Here is a 26,946-nt window from a genome sequence, read left to right as displayed (position 1 = left end):
TTCTCTTTAGCTTTTTAAAAATGTGACTGCCAGAATATTTAAATTTATATGTATGGCTCATATTATATTTCTATTGAAAAGTGTTGGTACAGATGGTAAGATCTGAATTAGAAAAGAAACACAAGGAAAACTGACTAACACAACAGTGATTTTTTTGTGCCTGAATTATGGAGCTATTGTTTCCCTTCTGTATATTTTTACAACTTCCAAATTTTATTCATTGAGCACATACTACTTTATAATCAAAAGGAGTAAACAGAAATAAAGAAGACCCAAGTAAAAACAATGGGAAAAGAGATCTCAATTTGGTTCAGAGACTTAGTTGCTGGAGTCAGGGAGAGGTGGGGCCGGGATACCCAAGTGCCTTTCTGTCGCCAGTGGAGGGTTAGTGCACAAAGGATGTTGGCCAGCTGTTCTCCATCCTGACAGGAGGCAGAAAAAAGTGGAAATGGGTGTTAACCGCAGGAGGGGGCCTGTAAGTTAAATGTAGGGAAGAATTTCCTGAAGTGAGGGTGTTTCAACTCTGGAATGAGTTATGGAAGAAGCCTGGTCCCCTAAGGTCTTTTAAAATACTACGGATACCCATATGCCTTGTGTGTTCCTGTCTAGAGGCAAGGAGATGACTCGTCAAGGTTCTTCTGAAACAGCTATCTTAGAGTAAATAACTCCAATAAAACTTTCTTTTTCATTTAGTTTTGACTAGGCTTAACTTTTCATATTACGGGTGCTGGCCTGCAAGAAACGCTCTCAAAAGCAAGCCTATCTGATATAGCTACCTTAAGTAGGACTCTTGAGACTTCAAAGGCAATGTTATTTGATCTAAATTTAAAAACCAACGTCAGCTAGACAACATGTTTTTTACTTCCCTAGAGGGTCATCTGCCAGATTTCAGTTCTGAATTCAGCATAAGGATGATGGACGGAAGGGAAGAGGGTAGATCTGTTTCTAAACAGTGAGGCTTTGTAAAGATTTAAATACTGGATACTGCCTCATTTTCAAGGGTAAGTGGTTTGGCGTAAAAGCAGAACTACCATATCATTACTTGATTTTAAGGAAAGTAGATTGGCTCACTTATTCTAAATTTTCATTATTCTCAGTTTAATGAGAACACATTTTCCTAAAATGTGTCAAATTTCTTAGGTATTTTCTTCTTCTAATACTTTTATTTAAAGCTATAGCTTGATTCTATTTACCAAAAGGAGCAGAGGACTACATTATAAATAGGTCAGCAGAAGGACTATTTGGAGATTTTACCACTAAAGTGAGATGGCCTCACATAAAGCCACGAGTTACTTCTCCCAACATTAAACACTAGTGTTTGTTAAACACTAAAGTACTCTGGAGAAATATTCTAGCATGCTGTTGAACAGCCAAAGATACTTCTCAGTGCTCCACCCTTACTAAGGTCACTGAGATTGATTCTGTCTCTTTAAAAATGGCTTGCCTGGTCCTGAACCAAAATAAGTCAGCCCAACGTTGCCCTCCATCATTGTAGCAGACTACACAGTAATGATGGGCCTCAGGTTGTAAGTCCCAAACGACAGCGAGGGTGAACAATGTATAAGAATATTTTTGCAAGTCATGTCCTTCAAAATTTTTAATTTGTCTTATCTGTAATTTAGATTATAAACTAAACAACTGTCGACTAAGGAACAGCAGGGAAAATCTTACACTTTTGAATCTTCCTTTGTCTCCTGAACAATGCTATATGCCGAAGAGATGCTTAATGCATTGTCAAATCCAAAATAATACTTAATAATACTTTGCACAGTTCATTTTAGTTTATAAACCACTTTGATGAACATTATCTCATTTGGCCTACAAAATCTATGGTTGGGAAATAATAGTATCATTGGCAAATAATACCACTAGTTTCCCAGTAACTGGTGATATTAACTCCATTTAAAGAACTGATACTCAGCTGGGCGCGGTGGCTCACGCCTGTAATCCCAGCACTTTGGGAGGCCGAGGCAGGCAGATCACGAGGTCAGGAGTTCGAGACCAGCCTGCCCAACATGGTGAAAACCCGTCTCTACTAAAAATACAAAAATTAGCTGGGCGTGGTGGTGCATGCCTATAATCGCAGCTACTTGGGAGGCTGAGGCAGGAGAAGCGTGTGAACCCGGGAGGCGGAGGTAGCAGTGAGCTGAGATCGCACCACTGCACTCCAGCCTGGGTGATAGAGCGAGACTCCATCTCAACCAAACAAAACAAAAACAAAACAAAACAACTGATACTCAAAAACAAACTTATGAAAATTAAGTGATAGAGCTGAAGCTGGAACCCATATTTTCGGATTCCCAAATCTAGTGCTCCTTCCTCTGTGTTACACTACTTTGCATGGAGGTGTTACACAGTTTAAACTCTATAATCAGGAAAAATTAAACTTAGGATAAAAAATTCTATGAAAAAAACAGGACAGATGGCTTTGAAATCTTGCTTTTATCTTATTCTTATTCTTTCTTGTTCAGAAAAAAGAGCATGCCATTACAGGAAGCGTTCCACAAACACTATGGGTAAATATACTTTAGGCCACTCACCCAACCCACATGCTTCCTTCTTCCGTGTTCCTGTTTCTCAACCAATGAAATTGAAATGTGATCATTTTTGTTTCTTTCAGTCTTAAAGTTCTTAAATTCTTCCCAAAGTTTTATGACTTTTAGTTTCCTCCCTCTTGGAGGTAAACGGGGTAGAATAAACAACCAGGAATGTTTCCACCAGGCCTGCTGCCTAATTTTGCAGTGTATCTTTCCAGCGCTCTCGATTTGACTCTGGTGGGTTTCCCTGAGGAAGGTAGGAGGCACTAGGATAGAGGTAGCACAGAGACAGGAGGGCAGGTGAAGGGCAGAGAAGGAAGAGAATGGCCATCACCCAATAAAGGGCACTGTGATATGGTAAAAGAATATGGGATTAGGAGTCAGATAATCTGGGTTTCTGGTCCCAGTTCCATCACTTAGTATCATGTGATCTTGGCAAGTCGCTTGGCACTGTGAGTCTCAGTTTTTTGGTTTGTAAAATAGTGGTCATTCTTCTTACCCAGCTACCCTCACAGGGTTCTTGCAAGCTTAAGTGAAAACATAGAAAGTTTTGCAAGTAAGAGATTTTATTATTCCTAACTTCTAATTATGGGTGAGAGTTACCTAAGAAGGCAGGTACCAAAAAAAGTTTGTAGGCAAACAGGTGTGTAGGGTACTTCTAAGTCCTCAGAGTGGTCTTATAAAGGACTTGCGGTAAGTGAGAGGTAGACACATGGTAAATCTGTACCACTAACGTACAAGACAGCAGGAGCCAGAACATGAACAAGAGCCATATTCTATACCAAGCTGTCAGATGACTATAGATATCAAAGTAAAAACACCTATAGCAAAGGATGCATTTGATTTTAAAAAGATATAGACAGTAAATACGATTCATTTATTCATTATACAAGCTACCGCTTATTAAGTATTACTAAGTGCCAGGCAGTATGCTAGGTACTTACATATTTAATTCTTATGACCACACTGTTAGGTAGGCACTATTACCCTCATTTTATAGGTAAAGGGATTGAGGCAGGTAGCTTAAACTTGTTTGAGGTCACAGAGGCAGTAAATGGTGGTGCTGGTATTCAAATTCATAGTCCTAGTCTTTCCACCTAACTGGGCCACTGTTTCTTAACCTACTTGGTCCTATACCCCAATCCTCACGTGGTCAAATTCTTCTTGTGCTCCAGGTCCACTCTCCACTGAAATGTTATCTCCTTAGTAAAGGCTTCTCTACACCCCTCACACCGGGAACTAAAGGGCTTCCTCTGAATGTTCAAAATAACTTACCTACTTTTCTTATAGCATGTCATACTTTTTACTTTTTTCAGTACATGTTGTTTGCTCCTATTTCACTACCTTAATTAGACTGTAAGCTCCTTGAACACAAGCTCAAGGAGCATATTCCATGAGTAGAACAGCTCAGATGGCTTCTTCATTCCCTTCTCTAGCCTCCCTGGCTTCCGTAATGCCAGGCTGGGACCACAGAGATGAGTAAGACGTGGTCCCTACACCCAAGCTGCTCAAAAGCCTAGTGGGTAAGACTAGGCAGAGAAGTGACTCTAAGCTACTGAGAGAATACATACTTATCTCTGTATCTGCCACTGTGGTGTTGAGTGAGTGAATGAATGAGGTAGGATATGAGCTGGATCTTGAAGTGAGAGCAACATCTGGATAGGGCAGAGGAAGGGGCAGGCTATTCTGGGTAGTGGGAACTTGCCTAAGTAAAGAACGGAGGTGACCTCCAAGTATAGGAGAGTGCTATACCTGGGGGTCAGTTGAGAAAATGTGGGGGAGTGGTGGAGGGACAAAATCAAGGCACTGTCTCAGGACCTGGATGCTGGGGCCCCATCACACAGTCCATTCACAGCAACCTCAGCACATAATCTCTTCCACTCAGTTCTAAACTTATCGTCTTCCAGGCAGCCATCACACAGCAGCTTGCGCGCACATTCTTCAGCACCCACATCAGCGGTGCACGTGCATGTCAATCTGAGTCTCGGATCACTTTGCAGGCAATAGTAAAAGAAAAACGGGATGTTTAAATGACATTCTGGTGACTTTTAATCAAAGTATTCAAGAGCACAGATTCTAAGCTGAAATTCTGCTTTTCAAAATTGTGTTGCTTGGTAGTTACGACTAGGTTATAATCTTAGGATGAAAAAATGGGCACTCCTTTTGGAAAGACCTGGCATAAATCACTGAGAGCTGTGCCCCGTGCAACTGTGTTCACAAAAAATAGGGGTTCATTTTAGGATTAATCAGGTTGATCATTCTCATATTAGCTAAGAATTCCATAATGTGCAAGAAAAAGAATTACTCTATTAAAAGGATTTTTATCACAGCTTTTCTTTACAAAATAAAACAAAACAAGCTGTCACATAACTTTGAAGCTTACCATAAGGAGGAATTCAGTGAATGCACTGATCCTCAGCCAGTATAAAATCCTCAACACCAAAAGAACATACAGCAATCTGCCTCCACAGGGACCAATCTGTGAATGGTAACAACCACACAGAAAATGGAAGTGTTTTGCTTTACCAAAGATGTAAGAGCCTCCCTTAGGAACCTGAGTTTTTTTACCCTTTGCCCTAAGGAGCAAAGGCTTGAGAGGTAACTCCTCACTCCATGGCTGCTCTCGGAAATTCTCAGATTTCCTCTGAGACTCAAAGTGCTTGTTCCGGCTCTGTTTAGCTTTGTGACTTCCAGCCTGGCTTCCTGCCGTGATCTTCACTCGGAACTAACATGTAGCATTCATTTTGCAGTGCTCTGCATCTACTTTAGTAGCCTTTTTTACATTACAGTACCATAAAGTGGCACATTCTTGTTCACCCAGTGTTTATGTGCTTGGCACAGCTGGCACAGAGGGGCACTACATTTATAAATGTATGAGCTTGGAGCTTAATGGGTTTGCTACATCAGTGCGAGGACACCTAGATTCTAGTTTTATTGCTACAGGTTCATGGGTCAATTATGCCTGGAAAGTCAATTAATTTCTCCATACCTTAGAACTGAGAGTTGCTGGAAATCACAGCGTTTTAGGAGGAGCAGGGCAGTCAGGTTACAATGAGGAAGCATTTATATGTAAATAATTTGAGTAAATTGTCTACTGACATCTCAGAAGAAACGGACCTACTCTCTAAGGTTCCAGTAATTTGTTGTCATTTGTTTCTCATTCCAAATGCTTTTTCATTTCCGATTTTGTATTTGTAATTTTGTATTCTTTTTCTTAAAAAGGACTGCCAAGGAACCACAAAGCCCAGATTCTCCCCATTCTTAAAATGAATTTGCATTCCAGCCAAGGTGTCTATTCATTGCCAATAAAGCTGCTGTGTTCATAAAGCTGCTTTTCTTAAACTATTCCCTCTCGATGAGGCGATGAGGTGAGGATGGTGGCAGGAAAGAAGGAAGAGACAGAGCACATTCTACAGAGGAACAGTGAGCGCGACCACTCAGACAGGAAAGAGCTTATTCACATCACCACACAGAGGCCACTACAGTGACAGGACGTGAGAGTGGAAAGGGAGTGGTATCAGATGAGGCAGAGGCCAAGCAGACTGTGGAAAAAAACCTGGATTTCACTCTTGCCACTGAAGCTGAGAGTGATTAAGATCTAGCTAACATTTAAAAAGATCACTCTGGCTACTATGGAGAGTGGACCGAGGCAGGACAAGAGGGAAATCAGGGAGACAAATTGCACTGGTGCAGCTGTTTGGGGAAGAAAAGGTGGTGGCTTGGACTGGAGTGGTAATAGCAGAGATGGGAAGTGAACAGATTGTGTATTTTGCAGTTAGTGATGACAGGGCTTGCTGATGAATAAGATTAGCTCCGATGTGAGTGAAGAAAAGAAGGGGATCAAGGATGATTCCCTGGTTTGAGCAACTGGGTAGACAGGGTCCCATTAGCTGAGAGGAATTGTGCTGGTGGAAGGAGGGTTTTAGCTGTGTTGAGGCTGAGATGCTTGTAATACTCCCAGGGGCAGAGTCAAGTAGGCCCCTGGCTATCCAGAGTGTGCAGGAGAGGCTTACGCTGAAAACAAAACTTTGGGAGTCATAAGCATATATGGCTTTCAAAGCGATGGGAATGGGTGAGAACACTTAAGAAGGGGGTAGAGAGGAGGCAGAGGAGGACAGAAAAAAAGAGAAGAGAGTAGAGAGAGAAAAAGGGAAGAGGGCCTAAGATGGGGCCATGGAGAAACTAGAAGCAGGAAAGCCAAGAGAGGCAGCCCTGTGGAAGACAACAAGGAAGAGTGTTTCAGGAAGGCAGGAATGGCCAGCAAGGCCAGGTGACATTGAACAGGGTAAGGATGAAAAGTGACCTTTGGGTTTGGGCCTATGTTTAGAATTCAGTAGGCACCAAGCTAGATAAAAGGAATTTCAGCATACTCATAGAACTAAAAATCAGACTGGAGCGAGTAAACGAGGAATTGGAAAAACAGAACAGAAACAGACCTGTAAGCATTGTAGAAATTAAATCAGTAGTTAAAAATCTACACTCTCCCCAGCAACAAACAAAAAATACTAGTTTTTTTCTAGGTTCTACCATACCTTTAAGACAGAGATATTTCCTCTATCTGTTCTAGAGAATAGAAAAGAAGGTAAAGATCCTCAGTTTATTTTATGAAGCTCTTATAACCTCATCATGTTTGGTCAATTCGAACCAAAATAAGACAAGGATTTTATGTGAAAGAAAAACTGTAGGCCAGTCTCATTTCAGTTTGCAGATGGAGACATTCTAAAATAATAGCCAAGGAACCCAATAATGTAGGAAAAAATAACACATCATGACCAGGAGGCAAAGATGGTTTAACATTAGAAAAATGTAGTGTTACCTCAATAGATTCAGAATAAACATGGTAAAATTCAAAATACACACATTCATGATTAAAAAACAACTCTTAGTAAGCTAAGAATAGAAAAATTATTCCTTTTGCTAATGCAGGATATCTACCCAAATCTATAATAAATATAATACTTAATGGTGAAAAATTAGAAGCATTCTCTTTGAAGTCAGAAGACAAGGATATCCACTATCACTGCTCCTTTTCTGTAATAAAACGTAGTAAGACAAGAAAAATAATGCAGTTATAAAAATAGAAACAATACCATTATTCACTGAAAATATGATTGTATACTCAAAAAATTCAAGAGAATCGAAACAAACTACTGTAACTGCTAGCAAGGTTGCCAGAACACACTCTCAAAATACTAAAAATCAGTGCTATTCCTGTATACCAGCCACAAAATGTTAACTATTATAATAAAAAAATTTACAACAGCAACCAAAACTGTAAGCTAATATGACTAAGTACATCTAATAAAAGATGCATAGACCCTTATGTAGAAAATTATAAACTTCACAGAGGTATGTTTAAAAAAAGCAAGCGATATAACATGTTCATAGTTAGGAAGACCCAATGTCATAAAGCTGTGAAATCACTCAAAGACTCAAGTCAAGAAAAGCAAAGAGTTTTGAAGAAGAGCCTTACGTAGGAGCTTTTCTCTAACAGATACCAAGAAAGCTGGAGGTATTTTCCTTTTCCCTTCCTATGAAGGAACGTGGCCTCTCACTCTCTCAGAGGAGGCGGGACTTTTCTGATTGGTGAATTTAGAGGGCAAAATAGCAACTGGGTATTCTTGGCTCAGCCCTATCTGGGCTCCTGCAGAGAAGCCACCTGATCACTGCCTGCCAATTAGTTAAGGGTCTGCCTCTCTAGGGAAAGCCTGTGGCTCTCCAGTTTACATTGTGATTATGAGGATAAGTTTAATTTTGAGTGACATCTTTGCAAGCCCATTTTATTACAGATCGAAAGCCCCATTTTCCAAGCAGCTTTATCAGTAGTAAAATGGACATTTTGATTTTTATTTCATCCTCAAATCTCAACAAGACTTTTAGAAATTACATCTTACAATAATTAAAAATGTGATACTAATCGATGGCTAGCCAAATAAAAGCAACAGAACAGACTAGGGAGCCTGGAAATGGATCTCTATGGATAAGTGAACTTGGTTTACAAAAGAGATGCCATTATCATCAGTGGAGAAAAGACAGACACTTCAGTAAATGGTACAGGGATAACCTGCTATCCTGCACTGAGCAAGATTCATTGAGTGTAATTAATTAGTGTTGTAGGTTGCCAATTTTCTCATTATTTTAGGTTATTTACCATTGTGTTAGAAAACCTCTTCATGAATTCTATGCCTTGTTTCCAACTGGACCACAAATCTCTTGGGGACAGGGCTTGAGCCTTCTTGTTTCCCTCCAGAGCGCCTATCACAGAACTTTACACAGAGACAAGCTATATAAATGCCTGCTAGCTCACTTTCATTATTCTTACTGCTTTACATTAAAACTTAATTCCTCTCTCATATTCCTGAAGGCATCCGGGTCCATATCAACACCAAGCTTTAATAATTATTTTGATGTTTTGTGTGGAATTCTTTAAACAGTTGTGTATTTGCTTAACAACAGTTGTGTATTTGAGTCCTATCTAAGACCAGACATCTGAAACTTGCCGTTTTGAAAATCAAAGTAAAGACCAATCACAGGTTTTTTTTTTTATTTTTCTGAAGGCACATCAGCAGAGGAAATCAAATTTCAGAGAGGTAGAATTTCAAATCCACACAGCAGATGATGGGAAAAATACCTGGAATCAGAAGCTAGTGCTGCCCCCAGCAGGCTAACTCTACAAGGCTGCTTTCCAGTCACGTGATTTTGTAAGTTACTGCCCACTACCCAAGGATTCAAATGTCAAGAATTACTAAATGGACACAGCCAACAGCTTTCCATTTAGGTCAACTGAATGAATCTAGTATCTTCTTTGTATCAGACTTCTCCTCTCCCCTTCTCTTTTTAAAAGGTCCAGGTCTATCCTGATGGAGCACTTTCAGCAGCAGCTTGCCCTCACGGTTCAACAGGTACTGACAAATACAAGAAACATTTCAGAATGTACCTACTGGTCTCACACTAAGTCCTGACCCCCTGACCTATTCCTTATCTGCTTTCTTCCTTTAATGCTCACAGTCACGGATCCTGATGCTCATTCCATAATCAGGCCCTTCACCTGTTCTTTGGAAAGGTCCAAGGGGCTCTGGGTCTCCCTTACCATGAATCATACTGGCTTTCAGTTTGTCTCAGCAATGCCCTCAAGGGCTCCTTGCTCAGCTACCTTCTCAAAGTTCCAGCAGTATCCTCTTGGCCCCTCCTCCCTCCAAGAGGGCTACATCCTCCTTAGCCAGACAGGAGCTTAGATCTCCCCAAGTGTGATGGTGCCTTTCATTTTCCTCCGATATCTCATTACAGAAGAAAACTCAGATGCAGGTGTGGAGCAATGTGGAAGTCAGAAAAGATTTTCAGGATCATTATCCACATTACAGTTTCTGGTTATCAGAGATAAAGGTACTCACCACCTGACCATTAGTCCATGCTCCATGAAGTTTTTCAGGTTGGGAAGGGTTTGTCGCAAGTCTGGAGTCCCCAGTCCATGTTGGTATCTTAGCTGTGAAGGTGAAAAAACAGAATTAAAGATATTTTGGCAGATTATAAGCTTCAGAAAAATGAACCACTAAACAAGTTATTTTTTTTGAACTCTAAAAGAGGAAATGTAAATGTATGATACTATTATCAGCCTCACAGTACTGTCCACTTACTGGGTATCTGACATATAGATAAGCATGTGTATGAATATGCACAACCACTTAAATTACGATGGTATTTAAGGTAGCCTCTTCATCTACTTACTGTTCTCTTGCCCCCTAAACTCAGAGAAGACTAAGAGTGACCAACTGTGGAATCAGGATATTTCAAAGACCCCTGTATCTAGCCTTCTTTTCTACCCCCAGACCGTGGTAGGGTTTGCTAACACCAATTTCAGGGACATATACCAGAAAACCAGTGTTTCTTTTTAGATATTGCCAGCTTCCCTTCAGCCCCTCTCTTTTGTATAAACAAGGGTAAAGACCATCTTGTATTCATCTCTGACTCCAATAGTGCCTGGCATAGTGCTGGTACTTAGTCAATGCTTATTAAACAAATAAATTGCAACTCACTTTTGACAGAGGCTGTGCTCTGTATTTCTCTTGAGTCTCTAACGTTCCTCTTTGTCCAGACCAGAGCACACAGCTGGAGAGGTGGTATAGGGAAACTGCTGGCTTATGGGCGAGATCTGCCCTTTGTTTATTTCTGCTAGAGGCCAATTTTCTAAAATTAAGTGTCTTTCTGAGTGCTTTGGATAACTTGCTAATGGTTTTCATCTGTCTGCTCTTCACTTCCTTAAACTGTGTCTCCGAATATCACCATTTGCTTCCCTAACTGACCATAACGGAGAGCCGAAGTAAGTGGATGTGCATATTCACACACATGCTCATCCACACATCAAACACACAGTAAGTGGACAACACAGTTCTGCAAAATGTGTTTTTCAAATGACATATTACACATGAAGAAAGTTTATAGACTTTATAAAATGTATGTCAGTGTACAAATGTGAAGAGGCATCAGTCTTAAAGTTTAACTCTTTTAGCACTTAAATTTAAGAGTGGCTAAGTCAAACTTTTAAATATATCCCTCTTTTAAAAAAGAAAACCACAAATCATGTGAATAGAAAGCAGACCTTCAGAGTTAGACAACAGGGGGCATAAAAAAACACCTACTAAAAACAGTAAGTTTTCTTTTGTTTGACTCTAGTATTCAACTGATTTTTCTCTGCTTGAGTGATACTTAGAGAGAAAGAGTTCACTCTCACTGATTCCGGGCTTTTTAAGAAAAACCTCTAAACCTAACTGGGTCTCCTGAATGGTTTGAATGAATACACACACAAAGTAAGGAGGCAGAAACATACTACATTAAAACTAAAAGGTATCTTGAATATTATTTCAGCTAATCCTTTTCTTTTGCAGATGGGAAAACTGAAGCCCAGAAAGGGGAAGTAAATTATCCAGGGCCACATGGTTCAATGGCAAAGATATTATCAGCCAGGGCCTGCTTTTCACAAACCATACTACTCTCTACCATCTATCCCAAAGTCTGAGAAGAAAACTGGTAACAATACTTGAGAAAGCAGAAGGAAAACAGTTTTTTCCTTTTTCAAACTCAGCTTGGTGACCTAAATCACCTCCTGAGATTTGCTGACCTTGAATTATAAGATCTACCCCCATATTAAATGACATCATTTCTTATATTAATATAAATGCATTTTTCCATACATTGATAAAAGCAAAATGGCTGATATCCCAACATGACATTCCTGAATTCATTGTTTCAATAAGAAGTGAAATTGTTTACACATGGCATGGAAATTTTACCTGTGATTCATAGTGAAAAATATTAAACATCAAGGGAAAAAGAAAACCATACTGAAATAACACTAAGCTATGTGTCTCCCAGTGAGTACACAGACAATTGCCTGCCCCAGGTTCCACAGTGGAAGATGGGTGTGGAACTGTTTTCAGAGAATACAGTGAAAATTTCTCTCCAAGTCTGATTTTAACCAAAAAAAGAAAAATGTGGGAATTTCAAGCCTGCGTCTGGGTCTTAACTCTCCATTTGCTGCATAGCAGTACTTTTTAAAAAATCATAAAATCTTTGAATTTTATAACTAAAAGAGACCCTGGAGATCATCTTTCCAACCTTCTTCCTCTTATAAATGAAGAAACTAAGGCCCAGGAAGACAAGAGCATCCTGCCCAAAGTTATAGGGATGATAAGGGACAAAGCCAAGGCTAGAACCTCTTAATAACAGCGCCAAAATCTACCATATTACCCTTTTAATTTTCCACCTAGAGAACTCAAAAATAAATGCATACATAACACATACATTATTATTAATAAAGTATAAGTACGGTTTAAGAAGTCTAAACCACGGTAAGATTTATAATTAAAAAAAAAAAAAGTTCTCTGCTTTACTATCTACCCCAAACTCTGAGAACACCTTTTAGCTGTTTCTTCACCTTCATATTTCTAATATGCTTATATTAAGATTTTTTATTCTCCTTTCTCCTCCAGTTGGAGATATCATCTACTACGCTCCCACCATGAAAGATGAGAATTTAGCACTCTAACACCACTTTGCCCTCACACAAACATTTTTTCCCCTTTCCCATACATTATCTACTGGCTTTTTCTGAAAGAGTATGAGAACTTGACTCTACTCTCCCACACATAGTTCCCTTCCTCATCTTCTCAATACATTCAATATCACATTTTAAATTAAATCAACATTTAGTGTTTACCTCATTATACCTACATAAATACTGTTTGCTGCTGAGCTATGTAATGTATTATTCCTTTCTTGCACTTGTTTGTTTCACTGGAAGTGATAACTGCCATTTTTTCTACCAGTTGAGTTTTTCTATGTACTTGTCACTAGAAACTCCCCAAACTCTGACAAAAATCTTAAAACTGGTCAGGCGTGGTGGCTCACACCTGTAATCCCAGCACTTTGGGAAGCCGAGGTGGGTGGAGTTTCAGACCAGTCTGGGCAACATGGTGAAACTCTCTCTCTACCAAAAATACAAAAAATTATCCGGTGGTGCATCCCTGGGGTTCCAGCTACTCAGGAGGCTGAGGTGGGAGGATTGCTTGAACCTGGGAGGTTGAGGCTGCAGTGAGCTGAGATTGTGCCACTGCACTGTAGCCTGGGTGGTAAGAGTGAGACCCTGTCTCAAAAAAATTAAAACAAAACAAAACAAAACAAAACCCTTAAAATTCTTCTCAATCTAACTAAGCACACCATAAAATTGATCAAGTCCATTTTGTTCTTAGAGATGTATTTCCTGAAGCCTCCTCTCTCTGCTTCAGCCTGAATTGGCTGCTAGCTAGGCCTGCTGCATTATCTTCCTACAAGCTTCTTTAGCCATCATGCTGGAAATTTTGTTTACTTTTCTCCTGTGCTGAAGCTGTTATTTCCTAGATTGTCTTTTTTCTTGATCTACTGCCTCATCTTGGTGGACTGTATCCTATATTATCTTTCTGGAAAGGATAGCATGGGAGGTTCACTTTTATGACACCCTGAATATTTCAAAATATAACTATTCCATTCTTACACTTGAATAATAGTTTGCCTAGGTATAGATTTCAAGGCTGCAAATACTTTTTCTTAGGTAGTTCCAAAGTATTTCTTTACTGCCATTTAGAAAGCTGTTAAAATTCTGGTTCCTGATCTTTTGAATGTAAGCTGGTTCTTCTCTCTGGAAGCTTTAGGACTTTCTTCTTTAACCTTAGTATTCTGAAATTTCGTAGTGATAAGCCTTCATTTAGGTCTTTCATTCATCATTTTCAGTCTGTTTTCATTCCCTGGGCCGAGCACTTACTACATCCTTTCAATATGAATACTTTCATTGCCTAATTCTGATCATCTTCTTCTATTATTATTATTTTGTCTCCTCCTTCTTCATTTTACCCTCTGGATTTTTTTTTTCACTTTATTTTAGACTTTTTTTTTTTTTTTAAATATTAGAGGCTTTCCTTTAATATCTAGTAATCTTTGGCTGTTAGTTTATCTTTACAAGTGAGACTGTGAGACTCTAAAAAGCTGTGAAGGAAGTCTGCCTTGGCAGTACTTGACTGGCTGTGGGGGAAGGGTTCACTGTAGAATGAGTGGATGGAAATCCAGTCTTTCCACAGGGAAAGGTTAGTACTACAGTCCCAGTACCTCTCATTGCTGCCTGTTTTCTTCCCAGAAAGAATCCTTCAATCTTCTGTCTTGAGGCATAATCTGGATCTTATTTGGGGTGTAAAGTTGGAAAAGGTAGTTGGGGAACTCTGTGTCAGTATGTTACACTTTCACTTAATCACCTTTTGGTAAGGCACCTTCCTTCTTGTTCCCAGTGTATCAAGCAGTTTAGGTTCAGAGCTTCTTGGGCTCAATCTTTTTCAGCAAGTAAACCTTCATTTTCCTGCTAGGGCATGGGGGAACACAGTTATTGGCTGCAGAGAGTGGGAAAAATGAACTGGGAGTGTTACTTCTCTTTCTCTATAGACTGTCAACCTACCCTCCTATGTTTAGCTCTATATATTGTCCCTAAACTTCATGAGGTACTCGGTACCACCACATCCTTCTGGAGTCTGTGGTTTGGATTCTGTTGCTTCTTAAACGCTTCTGCCAAGTCAAGTTTATCACTCATTCGTTTACTTGCAATTTGCTAAATTTTCTTGGTCTTGTCTGTTCTTTTATCCTTGTGAATTTAAAATTTTTAAATTATTTAACCTTATTATTAGCATTTTAGTAGAGAAGTGACTTAAACATATTCAGGCGGGTAGATTGCTTGAGATGAGGCGTTCGAGACCAGCCTATCCAATATGGTGACACCCTGTCTCTACTAAACATACAAAAATTAGCCAGGTGTGGTGGCGTGCACCTCCCACCTCCTCGGGAGGCTGAGGCATGAGAATCACTTGAACCTGGATAGTGCAGGTTGCAGTCAGCCGAGATTGTGCCACTGCACGCTAGCCTGGGCAACAGAGACTCTGTCTCCAAGCAGAGTCCCATATATATATATATATATGGGATTTTATATATAAAAAACCAGCTTTTCATTATTGGCTAACAACTCTTCTGATCGCTTTTTACACAGTACTCACTACTCTGGCAGAAAGCTTTCTTAACTCCATGTCTCTAGGCATTCTATATCTCATATTTTATCTATTCTCAAACAACACAAGTTCCATTCTCCATTGAAAGCTCTCTGATTACTCTAGGTAAGTCGGCATTTTACGCTTGACCCTAAACTCCTCCCTATGCCACTTTTCCATTTGTTCTTTTTGGAAAGCCTTAACTAACTAGATAGGTACTTGATAAATACTTGGTAATTAACAAGTTAAATACAGTTTAGGAAGAAATGAGAGGCATCACGACACAGTAGAATAGGCTTAAATGCAGAAGAGCTGGGATTGAATACCAGTACTGTCACTTACTAGCTGACTTTAAATAAGTCACTTCTCTGAGATTCCATTTCCTTACATGTAAAATGGGGATGTTGCCTGCCTTGCAGAGCTGTTGCAAAGTTTAAAGATGAAGTATATACACTGTCCAAAATAATATCTGGTACATCATAAGTGCTCAATATAAAATACCTGTTATCATTACTAACACACACGAACACATACATATATACATACACACACTCTCCGCATTATTATCGTCATAGTGTGTCTGGAATTGGTGGGTTCTTGGTCTCACTGACTCCAAGAATCAAGCCGTGGACCCTCGCGGTGAGTGTTACACTTCTTAAAGATGGTGTGTCTGAAGTTTGTTCCTTCAGACGTTCAGATGTGTCTGGAGCTTGTAACTTCTGGTGGGTTCGTGGTTTCGCTGACAGGAGTGAAGCTGCACACCTTTGCGGTGAGTGTTACAGCTCTTACAGGCAGCGCGTCTGGAGTTGTTCGTTCTTCCCTGTGGGTTCGTGGTCTAGCTAGCTTCGGGAGTGAAGCCGCAGACCTTCACAGTGAGTGTTACAGCTCTTAAGGACAGCGTGGACCCAAAGAGTTGAGCAGCAACATTTATTGCAAGAAGCAAAAGAACAAAGTTCCCACAAAGCAGAAACTAACCCCAGCGGATTCCCACACCACCGCCAGCTCGGGCAGCCTGCTTTTATTCCCTTATCTGACCCCACCCACATCCTGCTGATTGGTCCATTTTACAGCAAGCTGATTGGTCTATTTTACAGAGCGCTGATTGGTCCGTTTTGACAGAGTGCTGATTGGTGTGTTTATAATCCCTGAGTTAGACACAGACTGCTGATTGGTGCATTTACAAGCCCTTAGCTAGACATAGAAGTTCTCCAAGTTCCCCCTAGACTCAGGAGCCCAGCTAGCATCACCTAGTAGATCCTGCACTGGGTTGGCGGGCAGAGCTGCCTGCCAGTCCCGCGCCCTGCACCCGTACTCCGCAGCCCCTGGGCGGTTGATGGGACCAAGTGCCACGGAGCAGGGGGTGGCGCTCGTCGGGGAGGCTCCGTCCAGGCGGGAGTCCACCCCCAGGGGCAGTTCTGGCATGGCGGGCTGCAGGTCCCAAGCCCTGCCTCCCGGGGAGGCAGCTGAGGCCAGGCAAGAACTCAAGCACACCACTGGTGGGCCGGCAATGCTGGAGGACCCAGCACACCCATGGCAGCTGTTAGCCCGGGTGGTAAACCCCTCACTGCCCTGGGCCAGCGGCGCCGGCCGGCGACTCCCTGTGCTGGGCCTGCCAAGTTGGCACCCGCCGGAACTCACGCTAGACTGTGAGCACCGCGGGCAGCCCCGGTTCCCGCCCGCACCTCTCCCTCCACACCTCCCCACAAGCAGAGGGAGCCAGCTCCGGCCTCGGCCAGCCCAGAGAGGGGCTCCCACAGTGCAGTGGCGGGTTGAAGGGCTCCTCAAGCACCGCCAAAGTGGACGCCAAGGTCTAGGAGGCGCTGACAGTGAGGGCTGCTAGCACATTGTCACCTCTCAATAGCATCTACCACTAGGCTGGGCATAAAGCCGGTGTTCAATAATGGCTTACCACTTAACTACTAAGAATGGGGGGCAGAAAAGGAAGAAGGAAAGAGTTACTTCAAATCAAAGGGAAAATCTTAAGTACACTGTTCACTTTTTAAATGCTAATTTTCATTAAGCTTCTGACTGCATGCACTCCAGAGAAGCAGCAATAAACACACACAGGTGTCAATATCTTAAATAATTATATAGTGAAATGGAAAGACTGATACATGATGTGAGTGGTCAGGGGACCTGGTGAAAGACCCAGCTCTGCTATATGGTCACGCAAACTCCTTCCTTGCTTGGGCTAGTCAAATGATTTTCAAACTTTTTAAAATTCAATAATCTTCAACAAGTTAACTCCCTGGTAAGATATTAGTAAAAGCAGAAAGGAAAAGAAGAAACCAGGTCAAGGAGGAAAGGATAAGGATAGGGAAAGGGGAGAAAGAACTACATTTGCTAAGTCTCTATACGTCCTATTCATTCATTCAACAAATACTTATTGAGTGTCCACTAGGCTAGGCAATGTGAATCAGCTCTCTGTCTTTGGAATGAGAGGCCTGGAATCACAGCCTATTCTCGCCATATAATGTGTGTAATTTTGAGCAAGTTACATAACCAATCTATGCCTTGTCTATAAAACAGGACCAACAATATTTACCTCATAAGATACTTGTAAGAGTTAAATTAGAATTTTTATAGAGAATAGAAGTTCCTGAGGCCTGACTTTACAGCACAGTCATTAAAACTGCCGAGGTCTGAGACTGCTAAGCTGAAGAGTTCAACTTTATCTTGCTGGTAAGTAGTAAGAACCTACTCCAGGGTTTTAAGCAAGAGAGTGAACGAGGGAAACAACTGCAAAGGCAGCTATGGACAGGCTAAAAGACTGAAGTACTCTTCTCTCTAAGAAATCTTATTTCAGGTTACGTCAACACCTGCCCTCACCAACTATTATCAATTCCACACTTCCCTAAACATTACGGCTCCTTTTGCTTTCATTTTTGATTGGGGAAGGCAGATGCCAAGAAAACCAGGCAAATATTGCTTTGGGTCTAACTGCCTCAAATTAGCCTCTGAAATAAACACTTTTTGTAACAACTTCCTACTCCACCACCACTACCAAAAGAGTCTAAGCAGTCTTTAAGTGGAATTTTGGTTTCAATTAGTTTGAATTTCAGCTTTACTTTGATTGATTTAGGACTCCATGAAGCAATCAAGATTTTGTTCAACTCTATGGCTAGTAAGTAACCAAGGTGAAAATTACACTTAGATAATACGTTAGATGGGAAGTGGGGAGAAACAATGTTCCGTGGTTTCCCTGGAAAAATTAACAAACTGCATTGTCTGGTAGCAAAAGATAATCCCTATGCTAAAAACAAAAAACCCAGGAAGATCTGGCTTTATAGTTACTGGAACAAGCTAAAAGAAAGAAAATCCAAGCAACGAGTACATTCAGACCACAACAGACAACTACAGCCATGTCAATTCTATGTTCTCTCTGTTTCCCTCTCATATACCCCCTTTTTGTATAAAAATATAGCATTTTTCCAAAGCCACATGCTGGTTTCTTCCACTTTGTGTTTAATCAAATAAGACAAATCAACTATGACGTTAGAGCTCTTGCAGTTGGAATTAACTAGTTCATGCAGCTTGATAAATGTTGCTCCATTGACGAGGGAAGACAACTTGCAGCTCTGGAGATCATATTTAAAATGTAGTGTGATTTTACTGCTAAGAAATAAATGCTGCATTCTTGCACCCAGTAAGCATCCTCCTATTGAGCCGAGAGGTTTAACTTAATATCAAAGTGCTCCATTTTATTTTTATTTTTTAAACACAATTTTTCCAGGCCAGGAAAGCCTCTGGGGATTCAGGAATCATTGTGTCATTTGGGTTTTGGCACAGGAGAAATGCAGTTCAGACAACACACACACACGTCCCCACCCTTCCAAACTGTATTCATCCACACAAAGCCACTTATTGCCTGACTTATTAGTTCCATATGTGGCTTGAGCTAAGCTGCATGATATGTTTGATACAAACCGTGTGTTATCGTGAGGGAATGTGGATTAATACAATGCTTCAAAAAAGGTTACTAAAAGATCAACACTTTCGTGATGGGATTACAATGAATTTGACTACAAAGAAATGGTCTGGAGGAACTAAAAATACGAAATGAAAAACGCACATATGCATCAAAGATTTAACTTTACAGATTTGCCTTATGTAGGCAAACATCTCTGTGGAACTAGTTACCAGTATTTCAATCCATTTTTAAGTACTACTAAGTTTCACTGACATGAAAAGAACTAGATTATGCACTTGAAAAAAAAGAGTACCACCATGTCAAAAACAAAATCTGCCTTCCTAGAAGAAAATGCAACTCTTTCAAGATGTGGAAAAGCTACTTAAAGAATATTTAATATGAGCAATAATATTGTTTCTTACAGTGAGTCATTGCAATACATACCTCTAAGGAATAGTATAAAAACTCGATTATGGGCCTCTGGTTGCAAGAACAACCTAAGTACTTTTCCAATCCCATCTATAAACACATGCCAGTCTTTTCCAAAGTAGATACGTTATAACGTAAACATGGACACAGCTCAGGTCTACCATTGTGAGGACTGAAGCCTAGAAGCCAAAACTAGAAGCTTTAAAGTCTAGTAATTGAAAAAGCTTCTTTCATTTCTCCTTCCAGTCACACTATCAACTGCTTTCAGAATCATGGAATTAATACTAGAGCTGAATAGCACCTCTGAAGAAAGTGAGAGGTTAAATGGCCTAAGGTTGAACAGGTTGAATCCAGGGACCAGAATCCAAGTCTGACAAGTTCTACCCTTATAGGCTCTTTTCTTTATATATGTTGCTTTATTGTATTCATGAGGCACAGATTATAACTAAGTTAAATTTACCGTTATAAAGTCTGCCATATTAAAAATATTTCAATTAAGATGGTCCTTTGCTTCAGAATCTTACATTGACCAGAAAGCAACTAGAAGCACTATTAACCTCACGTGATTCTGGAGTCAACCTGTTAGTGTAGTCTCTGTCACTTCCAATCCTTGTGAGTTGCTAAGGAGGATTAGTAATGCATATTGCAAATAAACAAGCAAAGAAAAACTGCAAATTTGTCAAAAGCAGGTAAATCATGACCTTGGATGCAACTGCAATTAGTTTTAATCAGTGATCATCAAAGAAGGGCTATGTTCTCTGGAGGCTAAAGGCTATATGAGTCAGTAGACTTGAGTAGGATCCATTAATGTAGATATTCATGCTGTTCAGCAGGTAGAGCAAGCCCATCTTCTGCTCCTTGCCCTCATGTTGATAGTCCTGTGTACCTCGATTTATCCCAAAATACCCTGGATTGACCTTTGGCCCAATCTGGATCTTTGATTCCCTTCACAGCTAAACCTTACTCTCTAAACTGATCAAATTTGACATTTCTGAGGTCGGGTACGGTGGCTCACGCCTGTAATCTCAGCACTCTGGGAGGCCGAGGCAGGTGGATCACCTGAGGTCAGGAGTTCGAGACCAGCCTGGCCAAACCCTGTCTCTACTAAAAATACAAAACAATTAACCGGGCAGGTTGGTGTCTGCCTGTAATCCCAGCTTCTTGGGAGGCTAAGGCAAGAGAATTGCTTGAACCTGGGAGGCGGAGGTTGCAGTGAGTTGAGATCACATCACTGCACTCCAGCCTGGGCAACAGAGTGGGATTCCATCTAAAAAAAAAAAAAAAAAAAAAGGCGTTTTTGCCTCCAATTCATTGACTTTGATGCAATCTTGGTGCAAAGAGCTAAACATTCAGATCAAGATCACAGTCTAATAGAACAGAGGTAGTTTTCCAGAACATTGTAGAAATGGCATCACAGAGTATTTAGCCTGTTGTGTCTGCCTTCTTTCACATAAGAAATTCATCCAGGTTGTGTGAGTAGTCTGGTCCTTTTTTACTGCTGAGTAGTATTCTATTGTATGGATGTACCACACATGATTTATCTATATGCCAGCTGAGGGACATCTGGGTTTCTCATTTTTATTATTAGGAATTAAGTTGCTATAAGTATGTGGGCATAGGTTTTTAATTGGACTTGTATTTTTGCTTCTCTTGGACCAATACCTAGGAGTGGAACTGCTGGGATGAATGGCAGATATACCTTTAACTTCATTTTTAAAATGCGAACTACTTTCCAAAGTGATTATATAAGTTTTTCATTCTCAGCAGCAATGTATGAGTGTTTCAGTTGCTGTGTACTGTCATCAGCACTTGATACTGTCAGTTTTAAAACTTTAGCCATTCTAGCAGTTGTATAGTCGTGTCTCAATGAAGTTTTATTTTATTTATTTTTTGTTTTTAAGACAGGGTGTCATTCTGTTACTCAGGCTGGAGTGCAGTGGCGTGATCACAGCTCACTGCAGCCTTGACCTCGGGCTCTGGTGATCCTCCCATCTCAGCCTCCTGAGTAGTTGGGACTACAGGCATGTGCCACCATGCCCAGCTAATTTTTTGGTAGAGATAGCGTTTTGCTATGTTGCCCAGGCTGGTCTCGAATCCCTGGACTCAAGCCATCTGCCTGCTTTGGCCTTCCAAAGTGCTAGGATTACAGGTATAAGCCATGGCACCCAGCCTCATTGTGGTTTTAGTTTGCATGTCCCCAGTGACTAATAATATTGAGATTTTTATTTTTTTAAGACAAGGTAATGCTTTGTCACCCAGGCTGGAGTGCAGTGGCATAAACACAGCTCACTGCAGCCTTGACCTCCTGGGCTCAAGTTATCCTCCCACTTCAGCCTCCCAAGTAGCTGGGACTACAGGTGTGCACCACCACGTCCGGCTACTTTTTGTATTTTTAGTAGAAACAGGGGTTTGGCCATGCTGCCCAAGCTGAGCACTTTTTTCATATGTTTATTTGCCATCTCTATCTCTGCTGGTTCTCCCAGTTTCTGTGAGCTATCTAATGGTAAATGTGAGGTACCTCTGATGAATACTTAACACATCTGATGTATACCCTCTGATTAATCTTAATACCTTCTAATTAGTAACCCTCTAATCGATACCATTTCTGCCTCATCTAGCTAGAGTATATTCTGTTTACTGCAGTAACACAATCTTATAAGCAATGGGTAGCTACAGCAAGTTCTTATGTATGGAAAAGACAAATGAAAATGTTATTGTAAGTGCAGGGATTCTTTATAAAAATTCAAATAAATCTACATATCAGTTTTACTGAAATGAAAAAATGCACTTAAATCTGTTGCTGTAAATTTGATTACATAAGAAACATACAGGCCCGTTCTGGTACCTCCCCAGCCATGTATAGTGACCACAAATACCTGACATGATCATTAGAAGAAATTACTTAATTCAACAAGTCATAAATAATTACTGAATTGTGTGCATGTATATGTGTGGTGGTGATGATAATGGCAGAAATGGAGATACATGCATGGCACTTTATAACAGGGGAAATTTGGAAATAATCTAAATATATGTTAGGCTTTTGGCCAGGTTCTATGATGGAATAATGATGGTGCTAATGATAATGAAAATAGTGCTACAGCTGTTAATGTGTTTATTTAGTGATTAGTTATGTGCCAGGAATCAGTGCTAAGCATTTTATATTATTTCATTGAGTCCTCACTATAACATTATTATGGTTGAAGAAACCATGACTTAAGAGAGAGAATTAAATGACAGAGTTTGAATTAGCCTGAATTCAAGCACTGTGGTTGAATTCTAGGTTTGTCTGAATCCTACCACTTTGAACTTGTAACCACTTAAGAACGATGATGATAACGGTGATACCAATAGCAGCTATTCTTTTTCTCAACCTGCAATCTGTGCTAGGTATGGAACTTGACTGTTTACTTATGTCATCTCATTTAATCTTCATAATAACCCTATAAGGTAGGTGGTGTAATTCTCACCCTACATATGACAAAGTTTAAAAGGTGGAAGGAGTTGCCTGAAATTCCCCAAATGGAAAATAAAGGAGTTGGGATTTGAATTCAACTCTGATGGTTTACACTGCAGCACACAGTCTAAATATTGCATATAAGTTGTTTAGAAAAGATTTTGTTTTCTTTTTCCTCATTTAATTCCAACAATCATAAAGGAGACCCTCAAGTCTTTCTTATTTTTAAATCAGAGAAACCCATTACTTCTCTTGATTTCAGAAATTTGACAATAGTTACATCTCTATTTACTTACTGTTCAGCTAAGCTATACATATTTAGTCTTTTAAAATCGTTGTTTCTAAGTTAATCCCTACAGCCTCTTAATCATTCTTTGTGTCTCAGAACTCCCTCCAGTTTTCCTTAAAGAATCTGGTAATGAGGTGCCTTAAATGGAACACAGTTTTCCAGAATGCTCTTTTCTCTCATTAATGATTTTTCCCCTAAAATATTAATTTTACTATAATAGCTACTTCATGCCTTTTAAGTTTTCTGTGGAATTCCTCCGACCTCACTTGAACTGCAATAGAGTCCAAACCCATGAGTCCACTGTTTAGTCTCTCTGGTTGATCATAAATAAATGTAGGTTCAAAAAAAACAAAACAAAAAAGAAACCAAAAACCAAAACAGCAATGACCTTTCAAGTGCACATTGCTACATTGCTCCTCACAATTTGTTTTCAAATAATGTAAATAATTGTTTTCTCTCACAATTCGTTTAACAAAAAGTAATGAATTCATTAGATATGTAATAAATATTTACTATGTGCAAGGTGTGATTGGGTATCAAAAAATAACTCAGCCATGAATACTACCCTGAAGGAGGTTACCTCCTCATACAGTAAGGAAAGAGTTTGATGGCAGGGAGTCATAGGCAGAATTTTAAGATGGCTCCCATGACCTTCACCCCCCGGTGTTAATTCCTTGATAATTTTATATTTACAGCGAAGGGAGACATTTTTGTGGGACAGTCTAACCACACAAACTCTTTACAAGCAGAGTTTTCTCTGGCTGGCAGCAGAAGACAGAGAGATTCTAAGTATGAGAAGGGCTTGATGGGACATTATTGGTCTGAAGATGGAGGATCATGTAAGAAGAAATGTGGATAGCTTCTAGGAGCAAAGAGTGGCCCCTGGCTGAAGGCCAGCACGTAAATGGGAACTTCCGACCTACAGCTGCAAGGAACTGAATTCTGCCAACAATTGAGATGAGCTTGGAAGTGGATTATTGCCAAGAAACTCCAGATAAGAGCTCAGCCTGGCCAACATGTTGATTTTGGCCTTGTGAGACCCTGAGCAGAGAAACCAGCTGAGCCCACCCAGACTTCTGACCTGCAGATCTGTGAGATAAAAATGGATGTTGCAGAAAAGGCTTCAACATCCCTTCATGATAAAAACTCTCAACAAACTAGGTATTGAAGGAACATACCTCAAAATAATAAGAGCCATCTATGACAAACCTACAGTCAACATCATACTTGATGGGCAAAAGCTGAAGGCATTTCCCATGAAAACCAACAGGAGACAAGGATCCCCTCTCTCATCACTCCTATTTGACATAGTTTTGGAAGTCCTGGCCAGAGCAATCAGGCAAGAGAAATAAATAAAGTGCATCCTAATAGGAAGAGAGGAAGTCAAACTCTCCCTGTTTGCAGATGACATGATTCTGTATCTATTAAACCCCATAGTCTTGGCCCCAAAGCTCCTTAAGCTGATAAACAATTTCAGCAAAATTTCAGGATACAAAATCAATGTACAAAAATCACTAGCATTCCCAACAACAGCCAAACCAAGAGCTAAATCAGGAACACAATCTGATTCACAATTGCCACAAAAAAATAAAATACCTAGGAATACAGCTAACCAGGGAGGTCAAAGATCTCTACCAGGAGAATTACAAAACACTGCTCAAAGAAATCAAGATGACGTAAATGGAGAAATATTCCATGCTCATGAATTGAAAGAATCAATATCATTAAAACGGCCACATTGCCTAAAGCAATTTATAGATTCACTGCTATTCCTATCAAACTACCAAGGACATTCTTCATAGAACTAGAAAAAACTACTTTAAAATTCATATGGAACCAAAAAAGAGGCTGAATAGCCAAGGCAATCCTAAGCAAAAATAACAAAGCAGGAGACACCATGCTGTCCAACTTCACAATTATATTACAGGGCTACAATAACACAAACAGCATGGTACTGGGTACAAAAACAAACACATAGACCAATGGAATAGAATAGAGCCCCAAAATAAGGCTGTACACCTACAACCATCTGTTCTTTGACAAAGCTGACAAAAACAATCAATGGAGAAAGGACTCCCTATTCAATAAATGGTGCTGGGATAACTGACTAGCCACATGCAGAAGACTGAAATTGAACCCCCTTCCTTACGCCATACATAAAAATCAACTCAAGATGGATTAAAGACTTAAATGTAAAACCCAAAACTATAAAAACCCTGGAAGATAACCTAGGCAGTACCATTCTGGACATAGGAACTGGCCGAGGTTTCATGACGAAGATACCAAAGGCAACTGCAACAAAAGCAAAAATTGACAAATGGGATCAAATTAAACTACAGAGCTTTTGCACAGCAAAATAAACTATCAACAGAGTAAACAGACAACCTACAGAATGGGAGAAAATATTTGCAAAGTATGCATCTGACGAAGGTCTAATGTCCAGCATCTATAAGGAACTTAAACAAATTTACAAGAGAAAAACAAATGACCTCATTAAAAGAGGGCAAAGGACATGAACAGACACTTTTCAAAAGGAGACATATATGCAACCAACAAGTATATGAAAAAAACTCAGTATCACTGATCATCTGAGAAATGCAAATCAAATCCACAGTGAGATACCATCTCATACCAGTTAGAATGGCTATTATTAAAAAGTCAAAAAATAATAGATGCTGGCAAAGTTGAGGAGAAAAAGGAAAGCTTATACACTGTTGGCAGGAGTGTAAATTAGTTCAACCACTGTGGTGATTTCTCAAAGAGCTAAAAACAAAAGTCCCATTCGACCCAGAAATCCAATTATTGGGTATACATCCAAAGGAATATAAATTGTTTTGTCATAAAGACATATGCATGTGTATGTTCACTGCAGCACTGTTCACAACTGCAATAACATGGAATCAACCTAAGTGTCCATCAGTGGAAGACTGCATAAAGAAAACGTGGTACATATACACCAAGGAATACTATGCCGCCATAAAAAAAATGAGATCATGTTCTTTGAAGGAACACGAATGGAGCTGAAGGTCATTATCCCTGGCAAACTAACGCAGGAAGAGAAAACCAAATACCACAAGTTCTCACTTACAAGTGGGAGCTAAATGATGAGAACACATGGACACAAAGAGAGGAACGACAGATAGTGGGTCCTACCAGATGATGGAAGGTGGAAGGAGGGAGAGGAACAGAAAAAATACTATTGGGTACTAGGCTTAATACCTGGGTCATGAAATAATGTGTACATCAAACTCCTGTGACAAGAATTTACCTATATAACAAAACTGCACATGTAACCCTAAACTTTTTTTTTTTTAAAGGATGTTGTTTAAGATGCTAAATTTGTGGTAATTAGTTATAAAGCACAGAAAACTAACTCAAGTGGAAAAGATTATGTCTACCTTTTACCTGAAGATATTAGGAGAGAATTCATGGGGAGAACATGGTCTAAGCAGTTCACTGATGGACAGATAATATTTAGATGAGGGAAGTCAGTGGAGAGAGTTTCTGGAATTTCATCAACACTTCCAATAAACATTTTTGTGTATCTACTATGTGTCGGGCACAATGGGGTTAGTCATTAACAATAGTATAGAGGTTTTTAGTTAGCAGATATTTTGAACATTAAATATATTAGGACAGAATCCTCAGTGGCTAATTTAAGTGCTCAGGGGAAAGGGTTAGTAACACTGAAGAATCATGTCTGACTATCTCCTTTTGGAAGTGTGAGATTTTGTTCTAAATAGATTATACTTCTTTAAAATATTCTGGAA

General features: G+C 39.9%; 1 protein-coding gene across 3 annotated transcripts in view; it reads right to left on the bottom strand.

Moving 5' to 3' along the window:
- Positions 1 to 26,946, bottom strand: part of UVRAG (UV radiation resistance associated) — a 336,478-nt gene that overhangs the window by 16,620 nt on the left and 292,912 nt on the right. For all 3 annotated transcript variants that reach the window (XM_050756161.1, XM_050756159.1, XM_050756160.1), the window contains exon 14: positions 9,929 to 10,020. In XM_050756161.1, the coding sequence (XP_050612118.1) occupies positions 9,929 to 10,020 (92 nt within the window). The remainder of the gene's footprint in view (positions 1 to 9,928; positions 10,021 to 26,946) is intronic.

This window comes from Macaca thibetana, chromosome 14 (genome assembly GCF_024542745.1).
Source record: "Macaca thibetana thibetana isolate TM-01 chromosome 14, ASM2454274v1, whole genome shotgun sequence".
Taxonomy (NCBI): Eukaryota; Metazoa; Chordata; class Mammalia; order Primates; family Cercopithecidae; genus Macaca; species Macaca thibetana.
This window is presented reverse-complemented; position numbering and strand designations above follow the sequence as displayed.